This window comes from Dama dama, chromosome X, assembly GCF_033118175.1.
Source record: "Dama dama isolate Ldn47 chromosome X, ASM3311817v1, whole genome shotgun sequence".
In the NCBI taxonomy this organism is placed as follows: Eukaryota; Metazoa; Chordata; class Mammalia; order Artiodactyla; family Cervidae; genus Dama; species Dama dama.
This window is the reverse complement of record NC_083714.1, coordinates 43,107,387-43,126,398: the sequence shown is the minus strand read 5'-3', so window position 1 is coordinate 43,126,398 and position 19,012 is coordinate 43,107,387. Positions and strand designations below refer to the sequence as shown.

Here is a 19,012-nt window from a genome sequence, read left to right as displayed (position 1 = left end):
GATTCTGGAGGGGAATATGTTTTGTTTCGTTTATTCATTCAACAGATGTTGCTGCTGCTGCTAAGTTGCTTCAGTTGTGTCCGACTGTGCGACCCCATAGACAGCAGCCCACCAGGCTCCTCTGTCCCTGGGATTTTCCAGGCAAGAACACTGGAGTGGGTTGCCATTTCCTTCTCCAGTGCATGATAGTGAAAAGTGAAAGTGAAGTCGCTCAGTTGTGTCCGACTCTTCGAGACCCCATGGACTGCAGCCTACCAGGTTCCTCCGTCCATGGGATTTTCCAGGCAAGAGTACTGGACTGGGGTGCCATTGCCTTCTCCATAACAGATATTACTTTGAGTTAAAGAAAACTTGGTTTTAGGTAAATTTTAGGGTTTTTTTCCCCAAGGCCCACACTATGGATTGGAGAAATGAACCTTATCAGGCATAGCCAGCACTTTGTAGGTAACACAAGTTGGTTAATGTCAAATTGTTGGTGTACAGTGTATATTTGTTTAGCTTTTCTAAATATACTGAGTTTTTCAACAAAATTCTGTTTGACCACTGATCAATATTGTTAAATAATTTAAACCACACTCTTCAAATATTATGACATCTCAATTATTCATGATTTACCAGTTTAAATTAGACTTTCTTCTCTTTTCACTCATTTCATATTCAGAAGTAACAGTGGAAATGAGACCCTTTCTATCTATCTTCCCAGATTTTGTTTAAGTACATAGGATTATATAGATATTAGGGATCAAGCAACCTCCTGCTTGTTTACATTCCTCAAATGCTAGTCACGGTAATGGATTCTGATCAGAAAGTATTAGGAAGAGAAGTCACCAGAGCATCTTGTGTTGAAATTTGTTAGGGAGTTTTGGTATCAAGGAATAAGCATGCAGCAGATGAGCCTCTAGGATGAATTTGATTAATTCTCCACAGCAGCAAGACCTTAGAATCAGATGGTGTTGCTTGAGGCTTTGTGTTGCTTTGGAGTTGGATAATCTAAATTGTATGACCTCTAGTGGATTTCCATTCTGTCATGTATTAACCAACGTGTATCTGTGCAAATGGAAAGAGATTTTCTGTTGGGCTGTGTGTGAGTTCAGTGGGAAGGGTTTAAAATTAGGAATGAATGCATTTAACTCAACTTTGCTTCCTAATAACGGACATCTCTACCAGAGTTGATAACACTGCAAACACGAAAGGAGCAGAGACATCTGGGTGTTATCGCTGGCTCTGCCACTACTTGTGTAGTTTGGGGGGTAGTTTTTTTTCTGTGTCTCCCTTTGGTGGCCGTAAGATTTTCATCCACATAGTGGGAGTGGATAGGCCAGAGCATTGCTTATACCCCCTTATAAGTTTGTTGTTCAGAATGGGAAACAAAAGTAGCAATATGGGCTGTCCGCCCAATTCCATGGTATGATATGAGGCAGTGCATTAGGAGAAATAGATTTCTAGGTAATACATATGAGCTGTAGAGCTTTTTAAGATGTATATTCTGGACTATGGAAGTGGTGGTAGGTAGAGAACATGGTGGTGAGTGAACAGAGATCACTGTACACTGAATTCCATAGTCCTCTTCCTTGGTCCTTCCCATGGTACAGATTTGCTATTTCTCTTTCATTGCCAGTCTCCTCTGCTCATGGCCTTGCCTTAGACTGTCTGTTGTCAGGAGGGTTATGAGGGCCTGTTGACTTCCCCGTCTTCACTGCTCTCCAGAGGACAGAGTTGGGGCAGGTGAGCCCCGAATGAGGCTTTGGGCCCCAGGCTGTCCCGAGTTGGAGAAAATTTGGAAACCTCAGCAGATCAGCATGTCTGCTAATGCCATTCTGACTGTATGTGCTTATGTTTTTGTAAGGCTGCTCTTGCCTAGTTCCTTGTGATTAAGACTGGCCTTGTATTCAGTACTTCCATGCAGAACCTGGGCCCCTCGGTGAAGTCCTTGTCTGGGTACAGTGGTTGGTACCTTAGTTGCTCTAAGGGTAGAAACAGGCTTTCTTTTAGCCACGCCTCTCAGGGACTTGAACTCTGCCTGGATCCGTGCTGATGTCTGAGGCTCTGCTGCCCATTGTTGACGAAGATGCTCACTGACCCAATTGCTTTTTACCAGGTTTACCTGTTATTGTATTGTCTGCTTTCTCCTTGCTGAGTATCCTGATGCTCACTCACTGATCACCTACCTATCTGGACCTCTGTTTGGTGCTGCCCACTCTCCTTTTCCAGTCACACACTCTTGCCTGCTTGCATTTCCTCCTAGAGCTTGCTTCTGAGTCCATTTCCAAGCACCTTCCCTCCAGTATGGAGGGATGATGGAGCCTGATCTACCATACTGCCTGCCTTTAGCAGCTTAATTATGACCACAGCATTTCCCATTCTCTTTGTAAAATCGATCAGCTTTTAGCTGCCTTACTTGGTTTTTTCCCTGATACCATAAACCTACCCTTTGTCATTTTTATTGGATCACTTTTTTTGTCTTTCTTTAGAACAAATCTCATGTATCACTTGTTACCTTCACAGGAAGTGGCCTCAGATCATAAAATCTTTGTGTTGGAAGAGACTTTCAGAGACATCCAGTTCAACTTTCCATGTGATGGTAAAATAACTCATCAATTATGTTTTTGTGACAGCTCTCAACTGGTTTCTTGGGCCCAAAACTATCGATTCATTCATTGATTTATTCAGTCATCACAGTTACTGAAGGTCTACTTTTAGCCAGGCGTTGCAGGTGTGTGTGTGTCTGTGTTTGTCACCATTCCTGTCCTTAGGGAGCTGCTACTCTAGAGTGAATAGAGAAATAAACAATCATGATTGCTAACTAGAGACCTGCAGTGGGGGTGGGGGTGGGGAGGGGTCATTTCTCCTGCTTGACTGAAGGTTGGTTCTGGAGAGGCTCTTTCTGTTGCTCCAGTTAACATCAGCTTTCTGGCCACCACTTTTTCAGTTGCTCAGTGGAGAGGAATCTCCTTTCTGCCTCTGTCTATCCTTGACTTGCCCTTGAGATCATCTTTCTAAATGCAAATCTTGGTTTGTTACTTCCTTGTTAATAGGCCCCCCGTTGTCTCACTCAGGAACAGACATCTGATTCTTGAGCACAGCTTGTAAAGCCTTCTGGTTCATGCCTATCTCTCCAGTCTCATACACACCATTTTTCATCAGGCTCTCAGTGCTCCCAAATTTCGTGCAGTTTCCTGGCTACATCATGCTTGCACTTCTCTCGTATATGTTGTTCCTGCTACTTAGAATGACTGCCAGTCTATCTTCACCATAAACTCCAGGGCACTGTAAAAGCCTGATGGAAAATGGTACACAGGGAGAAGTAAATCACAATTCTACCCTTTTCCATTAAGTTGTACTTTGACCTTTTGGCTGCTATTACACCTTATGCACTCCACCCCTGCCGCCCAAAGATTGTAAACTGCTCTAGACCAGGCAGTTATCTCTGTCTTTAGCCTTAACAAAGACTGGCCCAGAATGGGCAGTCAATAAATACTTGTTGGGTGAATGGCTAAGTAAAGAAATGAGTACAAGTTTTCTGTGGTGTCTGTTTTCCACTTTAGGTCTCCCTTAGAGCACTGTGAGTGCTACTTAAAAAGACTCCTACCACAATTTTGACTATAGCTCCCTGCCAACCTATGACCATGCTCACTGGCTTAGCCATAACCAAACATCTGCCTGCAACTATCACCAAGTGCTTAGTTGCTCAGTTGTGTCCAACTCTTTGCAGCCCCATGGACTGTAGCCTGCCAGGCTTCTCTGTCCATGGAATTCTGCCGTCAAGAATACCGGAGTGGGTTGCCATGTCCTCCTCCACAGGGTCTTCCCAACCCAGGAATCTATCACCAAACAGCCTACCCAACAGGGAGAAAGACCCTTCAGGGGTGGGGGGAATGATGGACAACTCTACCTTCTCCCACCTGGCAGCCTCTGCTGCCAAGGTAAGCTGTGTCTCTTCAAAACTCTAATCAAGAGAAAGAAATTGTACAAAATGAAAATGGCTTCATTCCTGTTTGATAAATCAGAACATTTGTAAAGTGAGGAGAATTAGTACTTGAACAAGTTTCTGTCTTGTTAAGCAATCCTTTGAAGAGTCATCTACAAACTCAAGCAATTGGTGAGGACAGTTAATGGCCATTTATCATTTTAAGTTGATGTGTTTCAAATAAGTAGCAAATGGAGTATTTTGTTCCTAAATTACACATTTAGCACCTTCCTACTAGAGCCCTCTTTGTACATAATTATATCAGGGAGCAGTGAAAGACACACAAAACTGTCATGAACTTTGTCCTCCTTATCTTCCTCTTCTTTAATTGTGGATCTTAAACTTTTACTCAAAACCCAGCACTTTTAGTTCTATTAGATGTAGATCTCTACCTGAAATAGTCAGCCATTTCTGAGATAGTATACCGTTTTCTTTTAGGTTTGTTGTGATATAATTTACATAAAGTAAGATTCACCCTTTTTAGGCATGTACAGGGCTTCCCTGGTGGCTCAGAAGGTAAAGAATCCACCTGCAATGCAGGAGACCTGGGTGCGATCCCTGGGTTGGGAAGCTCCCCTGGAGAAGGGAACGGCTACCCACTCCAGTATTCTGGCCTGGAAAATTCCATGGACAGAGGAGCCTGGCAGGCTATAGTCCATGGGGTCGCAAAGAGTCGGACACAACTGAGTGACTTTCACTTTCAGGCATATGAAGTTTGACAAAATTATGTAGCTCGTGGCCACCACTGAAGTCAAGATAATAGACTTTTCTATCACCCAAAGTGTTCCCTCATGCTTCTTTGTAGTCAGTCTCCTCTCTATATTGCCAACCTTGGCAACCACTGCTCTGATTTCTGTCGCTATAGTTTTGTCATTTCCAGAACCTCATTTAAGTGGAATCAAAGTATATAGTCTTTCAAGTCTGGCTTATTTTGCTTAGTATAATGCTTTTGAGAGTCATCCATGTCATTGAATTTATCAGTAGTTTTCTGCCTTCTATTATATTCTGTATGAATGTACAACAATCTGTTTATCCTTTCACCAGTTGATGGCCATTTGGATAGTTTGAAGTTTGCAGTGATTATGAATAAAGTGGCTGTAAACATTTGTAGTTTAGCTTTTGTGTAGACATATATTTTTATTTCTCTTAGGTAAATACCAAAGAGTGGGATGGCTGGATCTTACGATGTATGTTTAACTCTGTTTTTCAAAGTGTGCCATTTTTTTAAAATTCCAGTCTGTGGCTTGTGTTTTTATTTTTATTTCTTTTTAATTTTCTTACTATTTAAAGAACAAAATGTTTAAGTTTTTATGAACTTCAGTTGATCAATCTTTTCTTTTATGGTTCATGCTACTTCTGTCCTATATAAGAAATAGTTACTAGACCTAGGATCATGAAGATTTACTTCTATTTTATTCTAAACATTTTGTAGCATTTGGTTTTATGTTTCAGTCTATGATCCATTTCAAATTGTATGTATAGAGTGAAGTTTGGGTTGAGGTTCTTTTTTAAAAATCTTGATATGTCCCATTGTTCCACCATCATTTGTTGAAAGACAAAAAGACTGTCCTTTGTCTGTTGAATTAAGTTGACATCTTCATCAAAAATCACTTCACCATATATATAAGCATACCTCATTTTTTTTGTACATTGCTTTATTGAACTTTGCAGATACTGTGTTTTTTTTACAAATTGAAGTTTTGTGGCAAGCCTGCATCAGGCAAATCTGTCAGCTCCATTTTTTCCCAGCAGCATTTGCTCCCTTTGTGTCTCTGTGCCACATCTTGGTAATTTTCATCATATTTCAAACCCTCCACCAGCAAAAAGATTACAACTTGCTGAAGACTAAGTTGATGGTTTGTATTTTTTGCAATAAAAATATTTTTTATTTTTATTTATTTACTTTTCAAGGTATGTGCATTTTTATTTTTTAGACATAATGCTATTGTATACTTAGTAGACTATAGTATACTATAAATTTAACTCTTATATATGAACTGGGAAACCAAGAAATTTGTGTGACTCACTTAATTACAATATTTTCTTTTTCGCACTGGTCTGGAACCAAACCCACAGTATCCTCCAGGATATGCCTATATATATATGGATCAGTTACTATTCCATTGATCTATGTGTTTATCTTTTTACCAATATCACAATGTCTTGAATAGTGTACCTTTATAGTAAGTCTCAAAATCAGTTGTTTTGAATCCTTCAGCTGTTTCTTTTTCTAAATTGTCTTGGTTATTCTAGATTGTTTTTCCATATAAATTTTAGAATTATCTTGTAAATTTCTCAGAAAGAAGTTGGCTTAGATTTTATTGAGCATTGACTTGAATGCTGAATTAGGGATGAATGGAATCTGTAAATTCATTTGGAAAAGAATTGCAGTATTGATGAGTCCTCTAATCCATGAACACACTGTGTCTCTCCAGTTACTTATGTCTTTGATTTCTCTCATCATTGTTTTTTGTCTGTTTTTGGTAATTTTCAACATATAAATCTTATAATACTTTGTTAGATTCGTTCCTGAGTATTGTGTATTTATTGGTTCTGTTGCAAATGGTGCTTATCCAAATTTCAGCCTCCTATTTGTTCATTAATATATCTAAACATACAGTTCATGTTTGTGTAGTGGTCTTAACGTTTTCCATCCTTGGTAAAATCACTTATTAGATCTACTAATTTTTTATGGATTATTTTGGATTTTCTACTTAGATAACTATGTTTTCTGTGAATGGCATTAAGTTAAGAATTATGAACCAACCTCGCATGTGTAGACCAAATCCCAAATGACTATAGTATATTATTCTCTTATACTTTATGGATAAAAATCATGGCTAGATGCTGCTTAGTTGTTGGCAATTCCTGAACATATGAGTATTATATAGGTTACTAGGACCACTTCCATCCTTGCTAACCTTACCTATGATACAATGCATGTAGAGTGCTGTTCTTCATCTTTATTTGGTCTTTCGGCAAAGGGAGTGAGGGGAAAGGCAACAGATATAATGAGTGTCTATGTGTTAATACTAGGCAATGTGTATGTTAATTTAATCTTAATTGGAAATTGAGCTCCAACAAGCAATTCGTACCACTGAAGTCTTGGAGCTGGTCGATGGCACACTCAGAACTTAAGTACAGGTTTGTTCGGTAAAAACCCATGATAAGCCCATTACATTTTGATACCTCTCCCTGGAAATGAGTGCCTGCATGTGGCAGGGGACAGCCCGGGCAGGGAACCAGGTACTGGGTAGAAGACTGCAGGGAGGATGGTGGAGGAGAGACTGATTGAGATTAGGAAAGGGAGAAATGTTCTACCACCTTTCATTGCCATCTAAAAACCTGGACTTTTTAGATATCTTGGTTTGCATCATATCTCTGTCATTTATTTGATTTGTGGCACATTTGTATCTCTGAGACTCTTTTTTTAATTGTTATTATTTGAATTGTAGACTGTTAACCTGGGTTGTTATGAAGAATAAAGTGCCAGCCACATAGAATATGCTCAATATGATGGTGTCCATTACTATTCTCATTACTGATTTCCTACCATTAAACACACCTTATAACTGGAAATAATTTGGTTTTGGAAAATGATTTATGTAGTTTAATTCTTTTGCCAAAATAGCCTAGAGCAAGTCTTTTTTTTTTTTTTTAAGAATGGACTTGGTTTCCTCTACTTTTTATCCACATCCTAAGTCAAAACAATACTCACTTTACTAAATCAGTTTGCAAGTTTGATTTAAAACCTCCTGCTGAATGCTTTGGGCTCTGGAAATGAATGCGTGCATGTGTGTCTGAACATGTGATCTGGAAGTGGTTGTCTCGGCCCCGAGGACCGGAGAGACCACTTTTATTTTACATGAGCAGCCAACCAGTGATAGCCAGCTTGAGTCCCTTTGCTCATGCAGATCTGACAGTTTCTGAGTCATCAAAACTCTCTTCTCTGACACAAACCACTTCAGGCTGTTTGGAGGTAATGATTCCTTTTTTTGGTAAGGTTATTTTGGTTATCACAAGTAGAGCTCAACAGCTTCTGTGTTTCGTCAGTCAGGTCAGGAGGTAGCAGTGAGAAAAAGGCTGACTCTTGAGAAAGGACATAGGCTGTCATCCAGTGAGCTTTCTACTGCCCAGAACCTAAGGAGGGTTTTTGGCTCTAGCATCACCAATCCATAGCCTTTTGGGAATTGACTCTCATTATTCTTTGATTTCCTAGCAGTACACTTCCAACTGAAAATGCTGTTTGACAGACGAAAGGAAAGGAAAATCAATTGTATTTTGAGAATTTGGGGGATAATATCATATCATCCCTTGATGTTATTGCAAATCAGGATTGGCAGTCAGTAGTCCTCTTTTTTTAAAAAACAACTTTATTGAGGTGTGATTCTTATACAGAGTGCCACTGCCCATTTTTAATGTATACAATTTGATGGATTTAAACATATCCGTACATCCTTGAAACTATCATCACAATCAGGATAATATACATATCCATCACCTCCAAGAAAGTCTCCTCCTGCCTTATGTTTATTTGTATGTATGTGTTAAGAACTCTTGAGATCTATCCTTTTAACAAATTTTTAAGTGAAAATGAGGTGTTTTACGTATTACTGTATTATCATATTACATATTTACATGATACATAATATTTTACATATTACATATTGTCAAAGCACCTGCACTTTAACCACAACTTCTAATTTAATTTACACCTTAAGTACAGTAGGTCTTATTTCTACTTTATGATGAAAAAATTGACCTAAGGGATATGTTTTCCCAAAGATCACCTTTGGATATTGCGCCAGTACTCAGAACCCAATTTTGATGTTTGTCCAGTGTTCTTTGCATAAGACCTCTGAGCCTTAAGCCTGATCTGACTCTCTAAACTTTATTGACCTAGTAAACCATTGGAAAACTAAATGTTTGATGACTACCTTTGTCCCCACAATTAGGATCAACAAATGTGACTGATGTCAGCTTCAGAGAGAGTTCATGAAACAAGTAGTTTCATGGAGATAGTTTGGAGAAGACCTTCTGTGTTTCCTATGTGTAACTTTCCCTTTCTAGACAGGTTAGAGACTTCCAGTGTCCAAGGAGGAATGTTCAAAGGCTGGTTATTAAACTTTGGGGATGGTTTTAATTAAAACGTTGGGCAGTGAGGTGAGGGCCCTCCCTGGTGGCTCAGACCATAAGGAATCCGCCTGCAATGTGGGAAACCCAGGTTCCATCCCTAGGTCGGGAAGATCCCCTGCAGGAGGGCATGGCTACCCACTCCAGTATTCTTGCCTGGAGAATCCCATGGGCAGAGCAGCCTGGTGGGCTATAGTCCATGGGGGCGCCAAGAGTTGGACACGACTGAGCGACTAAGCACAACACAGTGTGGTGTGGCCCAGCCCGGTAGATTTGGTGTAGCCTCTTGAGTTTGACTTCGTGTTAAATACTTTTCTAATCATTACAGGGACATGAAGATTAAGGCGAAACCAACCAAAGAATAGTATTGTAGTCTTTAGAGCTGACAAGCCAGCAGGCAAGAAGGGAACAGAGACAGGACCCCATTTCGCTCCCTGCAGCTCGCTCGCCGGCCTGCCGGCAGGGGGCGCTGTGGAAAGCACGTGTCCTTTCCGAGCTTAGAACCTGCCGATGCCCCCCTTCTCGGGGGCCCAGGTCCGGGCTTCTCAGCGGACAGAAAAGGCCGCCTCTTCTTTTTCCAGCTTCTCCCTCCATGCCCACTCCTCTGGCCAGTTTCCTACATCTCAGTACCTTGGTGGCCTGGCTTGGACTGTGATGAGGCAGGCGAGCTTTGTACCCAGACCCAGTTCTGTCCTCTGCATTCTCACTCATGTCTTGTTTCTCCACAGGTGTCACTTGAAGGGACATGGGTTTCTTCATTTGTAATAGGGGGATCAATATCAGCACCTCTATCCTGGGCTTGCTATGAGGATTCAACCAGAATGCCTTCTGAGAGCTTAGAATGTGCCTGGCATAGCATATTTTATTATTATTATATAATAAAAAAGACCCTGATGCTGGGTCTTGGAAAAGACCCTGATGCTGGGAGGGATTGGGGGCAAGAGGAGAAGGGGACGACAGAGGATGAGATGACTGGATGGCATCACCGACTCTATGGGCATGAGTTTGAGTAAACTCCGGGAGTTGGTGATGGACAGGGAGGACTGGCATGCGATTCATGGAATTGCAAAGTCGGACATGACTGAGCGACTGAACTGAACTGAACTGAACTGATACAATAGAAGAAGCAACGGTGTGAGGGTAAAATCTTAATATTTTTAGGTGCTCGAAGCACACCTTGATTTTTCATGCCTCTTGGTGTTTACTCATGCTGAGCCCTCTGTCTAGAATGGTGTGTTAGTCTGAAAACTAACCTCTTAGAAGGAGAAATTTAGGATGAAACAGGCAAGGATTTTATAACCAACTGCCTGTGTGAGAGATGTGGCAGAATGAGGGGATGGGAAGGGTGGGTGTGCCCATGATGCCAGTCCATGATGCCAGTCTGACCCCTAGTGAGGACGAGACAGAGTAGCTTGGGTAGAAGCTCTCTAGACTGCTGTACAATTGAAGGGAGGTTCAGAAAAGCCTTTGGGGAGTCCCAAAGTCCGAAGGTCAGTACAGTCCTGCCCCTGTTGTGCTCAGTCATTGGTCAGGTGCAACCCATTGGAAGTGCGCCTTTGGCACAAACATTAGGATGAATTTCTGAGGTAGCTGCTCAATTGTGCTCCCTGTCATTGGAGGCCTTCCTCTTAGCGTCTGTAAATACCTTTCCTCTTGCGTTGAATTCCTCCTGCCTGTATTTAAAAGACCAACTTTAAATGTTTTCTCTTCTAGGAAACTTTTCCTTGAAAGAAATTCTCAGCATGTCAGATGATGGGCCCACTGTCTACAGTGATCATTCCCGAATCTCTGCCTTGTTAATTTCTGATACACTTACTTGAACCCCTGCCATCTGAAAAACTAGTAGTTGCTCAAGAAATAATCTTTTGAAGCAATGAATGAGTTGGTAGGACTTGGACAAGCAGATTTAAGGGAGAAGATAGTTGAAGCAGAGTGAACTGCTTGAGCCGAGTCAAATAAGTATGTCTTGCCCAAAAACTGTCATTTTAGGGAAAGTATATTATGATGCAAAACAGTGGGGGCGGGGTTTTTTTCCTGGCAGTTGAAAATGATTCATATTTGAGAACTTTTTTAAAAATAATGTTTTGAGTATTTCCTGAGAGATTTCTTTCTGGAGAGGAAACCGAGTTGATGGAAATGGAATTTTACTGCTGCCAGGAAGAGTATGATAAAGATCAAGTCTCTTACAACTGCTACCAGAATAGAAATTTCCATAGAGCAAAGAGATTTAAAAGGCCCACCTAATGGCTCATAGGTATTTAGTGTTCAGTGTAGCTGAACTATAATTCCGTAATGGAATTGGACCAATTTTGACAATCCAGTTTGTAACATATGAATTAGTGGAGACTCATTCATTTTGACATTTGCTGAAGCTGCCAGATGTTGGCCATATTTCTGATGAAAGGAAACAGGGAGCTGGCCAGGATCCCAAATCTCAGTATCACTACCAACCGCCTGCCTTTGCCACATGTTGCCAGAGGAGGTAGACATGCCAAGGATAAGGTCTCAAAAATCACTCTTTATCAACAATGGGAGTTTTAGCTCCTAATCCCTATGTAATGTTTTGCCCTGGTGACCTGGGTTGGACTATGTATAAGGCAGGCACTCCTTTGTGCCCAGGCCCAGTTCTGTCCTCTGCATTCTCCCTCATGTCTTGTTTCTCCATAGGTGCCACTTGAAAGGACACACGTTTCTTTATTTGTAAGAAAGGGATGAATATTGGCACCTACATCGTGGGCTCACTGTGAGGATTCCACCAAGTGGATATGCTGAGGGCTTGGACTGTGCCTGACATAGAGTATTTGTTCAATAAATGGTAGCTAGGTTTTATTATTATTATATAGTTAAAGAGTGATTTCCCTGGTGGCTTAGTCAGTAAAGAGTCTGCCTGCGATGTGGGAGACCTAGGTTAGATCCCTGAGTTGGGGAGATCCCCTGGAGAAGGGAATGGCAACCCACTCCAGTATTCTTGCCTGGAGAATCCCACAGACAGAGGAGCCTGGTGGGCTACAGTCCCTGGGGTCACAAAGATTCTGACATGACTGAGTAACTCACTTTCACTTTTTCATAGTTAAAGAAGCTAAGGTGTAAGGGTAAAAATCTTAATATTTCTAGGTGCATATTTTAAAAGTTGGTGAGGGCCTGTTCTCTAGGGGCATGGGCTTCTCTGGCCATTCTGTAATTAATCTCTCTCACACAGTTGCTGGTATCCAACTCTTCTCAAGTAAGAACAGTTCATGTTGGCTTTTACATAAGTAAAATTGTTTACTCCGCCACTGTGCTCTGACCTAGTAGGGAATACCTTTCTTCTCTTTCTATTGGCCCATCTCTCTCACCTTCACATTTCTATTATAATTCTTCTGTAGGTTACATATACCTAATATGCCCCAGACACGTGAATGTAACGTGGCTGCATGCTACAGTCCCCTCCTTTGGCTTTTGTTGATCAGGTTGGGGAGCTCTTTGACCCAACAGCCATTGCCTTACAGATATTTTCTTCCCTTTAAGTGGAATAGTTCACTTGGGATATTAGCCATTTACTTCTGTCTTTCACTGCTGAGTCATTGATTTCACTAAAGAGCTTCTCCTTTATGTATGTGTATACACATCTCTTTTTTTTTCTTTTTTTGAATTATGAAAGTGTGATAACACATTTACAGGAAACTTGGAAAATACAGAACAAAGTTACATATAGTTCCACTATATATTACAGGTATTTTTTTTTAATTAGATAAATTAAGATTTTTAGTTAGAGTTTCAATATCATTCTCAAAAATTAATAAAACAAATAGACAGAAAGCTGGGCTTCTCAGGTGGCGCTAGTGGTAAAGAAACTGCCTGCCGGTGCAAGAGACACAAGAGACATGGGTTTCATCCCTGGGTCAGGAAGATACCCTGGAGAGGGAAATGGCAACCCACTATCAGTATTTCTTGCCTGGGAAATCCCATGGACAGAAGAATATGGTGGGTTACAGTCCATGGGGTTGCAGGGAGTCAGACACAACTGAGCACACACATGATACTACAGGGCAAGCATATTTAAAATCTCCATCCGGATAGATCATGAGCCTTCCCTCCTTCCAAAATAACCATTATTGTGACTTTTCAAGTAATTATTTTCTTAGAGTTCTTAATCAAGAGGGTGCTTTTTATAAATGTCACTCTTCCCTATCCAGTTACCTCTATGCTGCAGCCTAGGTCGGGGTGCTGAGATTCCTTCACAGGTGTTCTCAGGCCTACCTCTCTAGTCTTCTTTCTCTAATTACTCCTCTTTGCTGCAGTACCCGGTTTCTGGCCATAAACTGGGTTATTCACAGGCTCAGATGCCTCTAGGGTTTGCCAGGTACCTCCAGGCATTTGCTCCTGCTTTCCCCTCTCTCTGAAGTTGGCTCTGTTCTCATTCTCTGATGAAGTCCTGCTGATATAGACCTGCTCAAGTGTGGTTTCTTCAGTGAAGCTGTCCTAGAGCTCTCTTCCCTGACAGCCTGGGCAGAATGAATCTCTCCCAGCTCTGTGCCCATTAGAGCTTTTTTTTGGTGGGGGGATCTGGGAGGCTTCTGAGATCTTAGTTCCCCGACCAGGGATCAAACCCGTGCCCTGGGCAGTGAAAGTATGGAGTCCTAACCACTGGACTGCCAGGGAATTCCCTGGAGTATTTTATACATGCTTCCATTACTAATATTTATCATAGTATCTGGTTCCTAACAGATTGCTTAATACATAGTAGGTGCTCAATAAATGTTTGTTGAAAGTGTGAATCTATGCAGTTAATCTTTAAAGTTTTTTCAGGGTGTCACATTTTCTTCACAATTGACACAAATCATATATTTGATCATATGATCAAGCTTGATGTGGAATCTTTCAGATGTTGTGAACATTAACTGTGGTTGAAGTAAGTTTTTGTTGTTTTTTTTTTTTTGCTGTATTAAAATAGCACTCCTGTATTTCAATTGTTTGAGTTGTCTTAAAATACTCAATTTGTGTCAGCCAAACAGGGACTGAAGTGAGCTTTATAAAAACTTAAAATTCAAATCCGTATCTATCTAGTCCTAATATCAATAGGAGTGACTTATTTTAATTCAGATCCTCTCAATTACATTTTATATAACTAGGATAGGTATGACTGAGAAAAATTTGACAGTTATCAAGATTTTTTTTTAATTGAGAAGTTTTATATTTGGTTAAAACATTTTTTAAGCTACAGAACATATAAAAAAGTTTATATCCCTGCTTCATTTACAGCCCTATTCCCCAGAGGTAACCACTGTTAAATTTCTTCTCTGGGTGTTCAAATTGTTTTTATGTCTTTTGAAGCATATATACACTTGTGCACACACACATATGCTCATACATTTATGCTCATGCACATATATCTTTATATATACATTTGGAATCATACAATATATCATATTCTTTAATTTGTTTTTTTTTTACTTGATGTATGTTAGAGATAATTTCACATTGGTACATACTGAGCTACTGCTATATTTTGACAGTTGCACAATAGTCCATTGTTTGGATATTTTACAGTTAATTTAAACAGTCCCTTCCTGATGGATATTTGGATTATTTAATTTTTAATTTTTTTTTACTCTTTTAAACAATGCTGTTAACAAGCATCTTTCTATATTTTTATTTACTCTTGTTTGTAAAATTGTTACGGACCAGAGTTCTTGGCCTTCCCGAATCAACAGAAATTATCAGAGGCCGGACAAGAAATTCAGGCAAAACTTTATTGGGGCCCTGCTACAGCAACAACAAACAGGTTCCCTGTTGCTTGCTCTCTCCCTGAGAGAGGACTAGCTTGTGACCTTATATGGAGTGAGGGTAGGGGTAAGTCCAGGGGTCAGACTAGAGGGGTGACTTAGGTGGTGTTGTGTACAGGGGGCACGCTCAGTACCCTGTTTTTGCTCCAGGCTCTTCAAAAGTGACAGTTGGACTTTTTGTTTTTTTGGTCTTTTTGTATCTTTGGGGTCCAGAATTTGCCCCAGGTGTGCATGCATGCAGTTACTTTTAGTCTCATTCAGTTTCTGTGTTTTGTTGTTCAAGGAGCAGTATGTACAGGTGCAAGCATTGCAGCACTGCAGCAAAAGGTCCCAGGTCCCAGCCTGTCTCAGATCACACAAGTATTTTTTTTTAATAATTTTATTTATTTATTTATTTTATTTTTGGCTGCACAGGCTTTTTTCTCTAGTTGCGGTAAGCTGGGGCTGCTCTCTAGTTGTGGTGTGAGGGCTTCTCATTGCAGTGTTTTCTCTTGTTGTGGAGCACAGTCTCTTGGGTGCACGGGCTTTAGTAGTTGTGGCTCCTGGGCTCTAGAGCACAAGCCCAATAGCTGTGGAGCATGGGCTTAGTTGCCCTGAGTCATGTAAGATACTCCTGGACCAGGGATCGAACCAGTGTCTTCTGCATTGGCAGGCAGGTTCTTTACCACCGAGCCACCAGTGAACCCTGGTGGGTGTGGAGGTAATACCTCATTGTTGTTTGATTTGCATTCTCCAGTAATTAGCAACTTATCTTTTCAACATTTTGGGCAAAGGATATTAATAGGCATTTCTCCAAAGAATATATACATCTGGCCAATAAGCACATGAAAAGGTGCTCAGGGTCTGCATTTCCAGAACTTAGTGTGTTATTGCTTGAAAGAATCAAATCTTTGTGAAATAAATGTGTGAATGGAGTTAAAACAGATTTTTCAACAGTTGTTCTGTCTTTATATTAGTGTTTTGGATTTTTAATAAATATTACAACAGCTTGTTTAAATTAGATATGTGAATATCTAAAGGAAAACCATAAACATTTTAGACAAAAATGGGAACTTTGGGATTTCGACCTTTATTAAAGCAGTAAGCCCATGCAGATTTCAGTTTTTGAGGAATATTGTTACTATCATAGAGTTTAAGGCTGCGCTTGGTCTATTAGATCTGTCTCTATTGACATCCTTTTAACCTCCTTGTTTCATTTTCATCAGTTTCAGAGCCCTTCACCTTTTGCAGCCAGGAAGGAAATTGGTCTAGGCTTATGAAGACTGACATCTACATAGGGTTGGCATCTTAGTCACTTTCCCAAAATCTGATGCAGAAAGGCAGAAAACCACTCATTTTTGTATCTTGGAAAGTGAGACTGTATGTGTACTAAGCTCCATCTGGCAAAAGTAGTATTTAATATTTGTTCCTTACTCTTTTCAGAAAATGGAGGCGTGGGTGGTGGTGATGGAAATTAACACTTACTGAGTTCCAACTATGTTAGGCACTATATATATGTTATTTTGTTTAATCCTTATAGGAATATAGTATGGCTCCACTGAGGCACATAGTAGTTTATTTGCCAAATACAGCATACCTTGCTAGTAAACAGCAGGGCTGGGGTTTTGACCCAAGGTCTTCTTGACTCCCCCCTACTATCTGTGTCAGTCACACACGTGGATAAGAAATCATACCATTATTGTTCATCTCAAATGTTGATAATTTGTTCTTTAGGGAAGTTTTGGCTACTTTTCAAAAATTGGCATAGTGTTAAAACAACCTTGGATTTCTTAAAGTTAAGAAACTTGTTGTATGATTCGTAGGTAAGAAGTCCTGTATTTGAAGAGCAGATTAAATTTAATAGTTGTAAAACTATAGTTTAACATTTACGTTACACATACACTGTGATTCATTTTTATGTATTATAAATTGGAAATTATTTTAGATATGTAAGGAATCCTAAACACGATTACATATGCTTTAATTATTCTAAAATGCTCTTTTTGCTAATATTTTTTCTTAAAAAACACTTTGAGGAATGTTTTTTCTTAAGGCTTCAGACTTTTTGGAAATGTTGCATTTTCCATTAATAAAAATTTTCTAGTTTCTCTTCTAACTCAGAAGTGTTTGTATGTAATGTCAGTTGTTTACATTTAAATAGAGCATCTTGGTATTTACATGTGACTCAGGCTGCTGTGTGGCTCTGATGAGTGCTATTTTATATGCTTCTCAGGAATGATGCAAACAAATGCATTTTCCTATGTGGTAGACTTAATAGATAAAATCATTTTGGAATTAAATTCCACAAGTAACAAAATTTCTCCCTGAACAATTCTCTGTGTGGCACAGTGTGTAATTGTATCAGACCCAACTCTACTACCAACAAAACTGTAATGTCAGTCCTATGTCCTATTTGTCTTCTCCTCCGGGGTGGTTCTGCTCTTATCAAAACAAATCAAAGTGCAGTGCAAATTGCTAGTCCTCAAGAATTATTATTTTCTGTGGTAACTGTTTAATTCAGACATGGATGCTGCTGAAGTTGCTCCCCAAGGTACCCTGTGCCTAAGGCATTTTAAGAACTGGAGTATATTTCAGTATGATACTGCTACGCTGGAAGAAGTGTATACATAGTGGTTTACTTTCCCAGTGTAAAGTTAGATTAGAGCTAACGTTTCTGATCTATAAAGAGATTTATGGCTGATGTGTATTTGTATTCTGGCTCTGCTGCTTAGCTGGAGGACTTCCAGTGATTTAGTTCTCCTCTCTGTCCTTCAGTTTCCTCCTCTCTAAAGTGGGGATGATAAAACCTACTTCAAAGCTCTGCTGTGAGGATTATTATCCAGGATTACATAATCTTGATCTTTACATTTATTTAAGATAGTATGGTATTGGGATTAAAGGATGCAAACTTGAAGGTCAGTCAGTATGCAAATCTTGGCTTTGTTCCTTTTTAGCCACCTGACCTAGTGAAGTGAAGTGAAAGTCGCTCATCTGTTTGTGCTCTTAGTTGCTCAGTTGTGTCCAACTCTTTGCAACTCCATGGACTGTAGTCTGCCAGGCTCCTCTGTCCATGGGATTCTCAGACAATAATACTGGAGTGGGTTGCCATTTTCTTCTCCAGAGGATCTTCCTGATCCAGGGATTGAACCCAAGTCTCCTGCATTGCAGGCAGACTCTTTACTGACTGAGCTACAAGGGAAGCCCAAGTGAAAGTGAAGTCGCTCAGTCGTGTCCGACTCTTTGCAACCCCATGGACTGCAGCACACCACGCTTCCCTATCCTTCACTATCTCCTGGAGTTTGTACAAACTCTTGTCCATTGAGTCGATGATGCCATCCACCCATCTCTGTCACCCCCTTCCCCTGCCCTCAATCTTTCCCAGCATCAGTCTTTTCCAATGAGTCGGCTCCTCACATCAGGTGGCCAAAGTATTGGAGCTTCAGCTTCATCATCAGTCCTTGCAAAATATTTGTGGAATGAATAAGTGAGTGAAAGAATACCTTTATGCTTCTCAGACCTTTGAAACTGTTCTCTTTCTCCTTGCCATGACCCACATGGTTTTTGCAGCTGAACTCACCATGTTGTTTAGAATAAAAGTTTGGAATACTTGGTCTAAAAACAGAACAATCTGGTTAAATCCAGGTTGTACTACTATCATAGTCTCATATTTTGCCCCCCCCACACCTACACTTAACTGTGAAGCAAAGGATTACATCTGCTTGCCAGTGCCAAGGCTAGATAGAGTCTGGGGCATAGTAGGTGCTTGCTTGGTGATGTATGAATTGAACAGAGTCTTCGCAGCCCCAAGAGATGAGTTCATACCTTTATCCCAGATGGAAATAAAGAGCTTTTCACACCAGTGATGGTTTCAGGGTTATTAGGAGCTATGGGATCTGCCTCTATATGTTTTGAAGTAACACATTTCAAACCTCAATTTAGGTGCAGTATGTATGAAAGGGAAGAGCTTGTAGCAAGCCATTTGAAAGACTTCTGTTTTTTAAAATTGGCTACTGATGCTTTTCTTCACTGGTGATTCTTCCCTCCTATCACGTATAGCATATAAATTGATTTAATTTTTCTTTCCTGGTCTATCCCAAGTCTTCAAATGGCAAATTAGATTAAAAATAACTCAGTAGTGCTTTGCAGTTATTGGACAAGGAAAGCTGAC

At 40.2% G+C, this 19,012-nt stretch overlaps 1 protein-coding gene across 7 annotated transcripts in view; it reads left to right on the top strand.

Moving 5' to 3' along the window:
- The window catches only part of ATP11C (ATPase phospholipid transporting 11C), a 165,567-nt gene that overhangs the window by 27,902 nt on the left and 118,653 nt on the right, over nt 1–19,012 (top strand). The window contains exon 1 of one of the 7 annotated variants that reach the window (XM_061137374.1): nt 2,564–2,581. The exons of the other annotated variants lie outside the window; for them this stretch is intronic. Within the exon in view, the coding sequence (XP_060993357.1) occupies nt 2,579–2,581 (3 nt within the window). The 5' untranslated portion in view covers nt 2,564–2,578. Of the gene's footprint in view, nt 1–2,563; nt 2,582–19,012 lie in introns of those variants that run through there. 7 annotated transcript variants of the gene reach the window in all.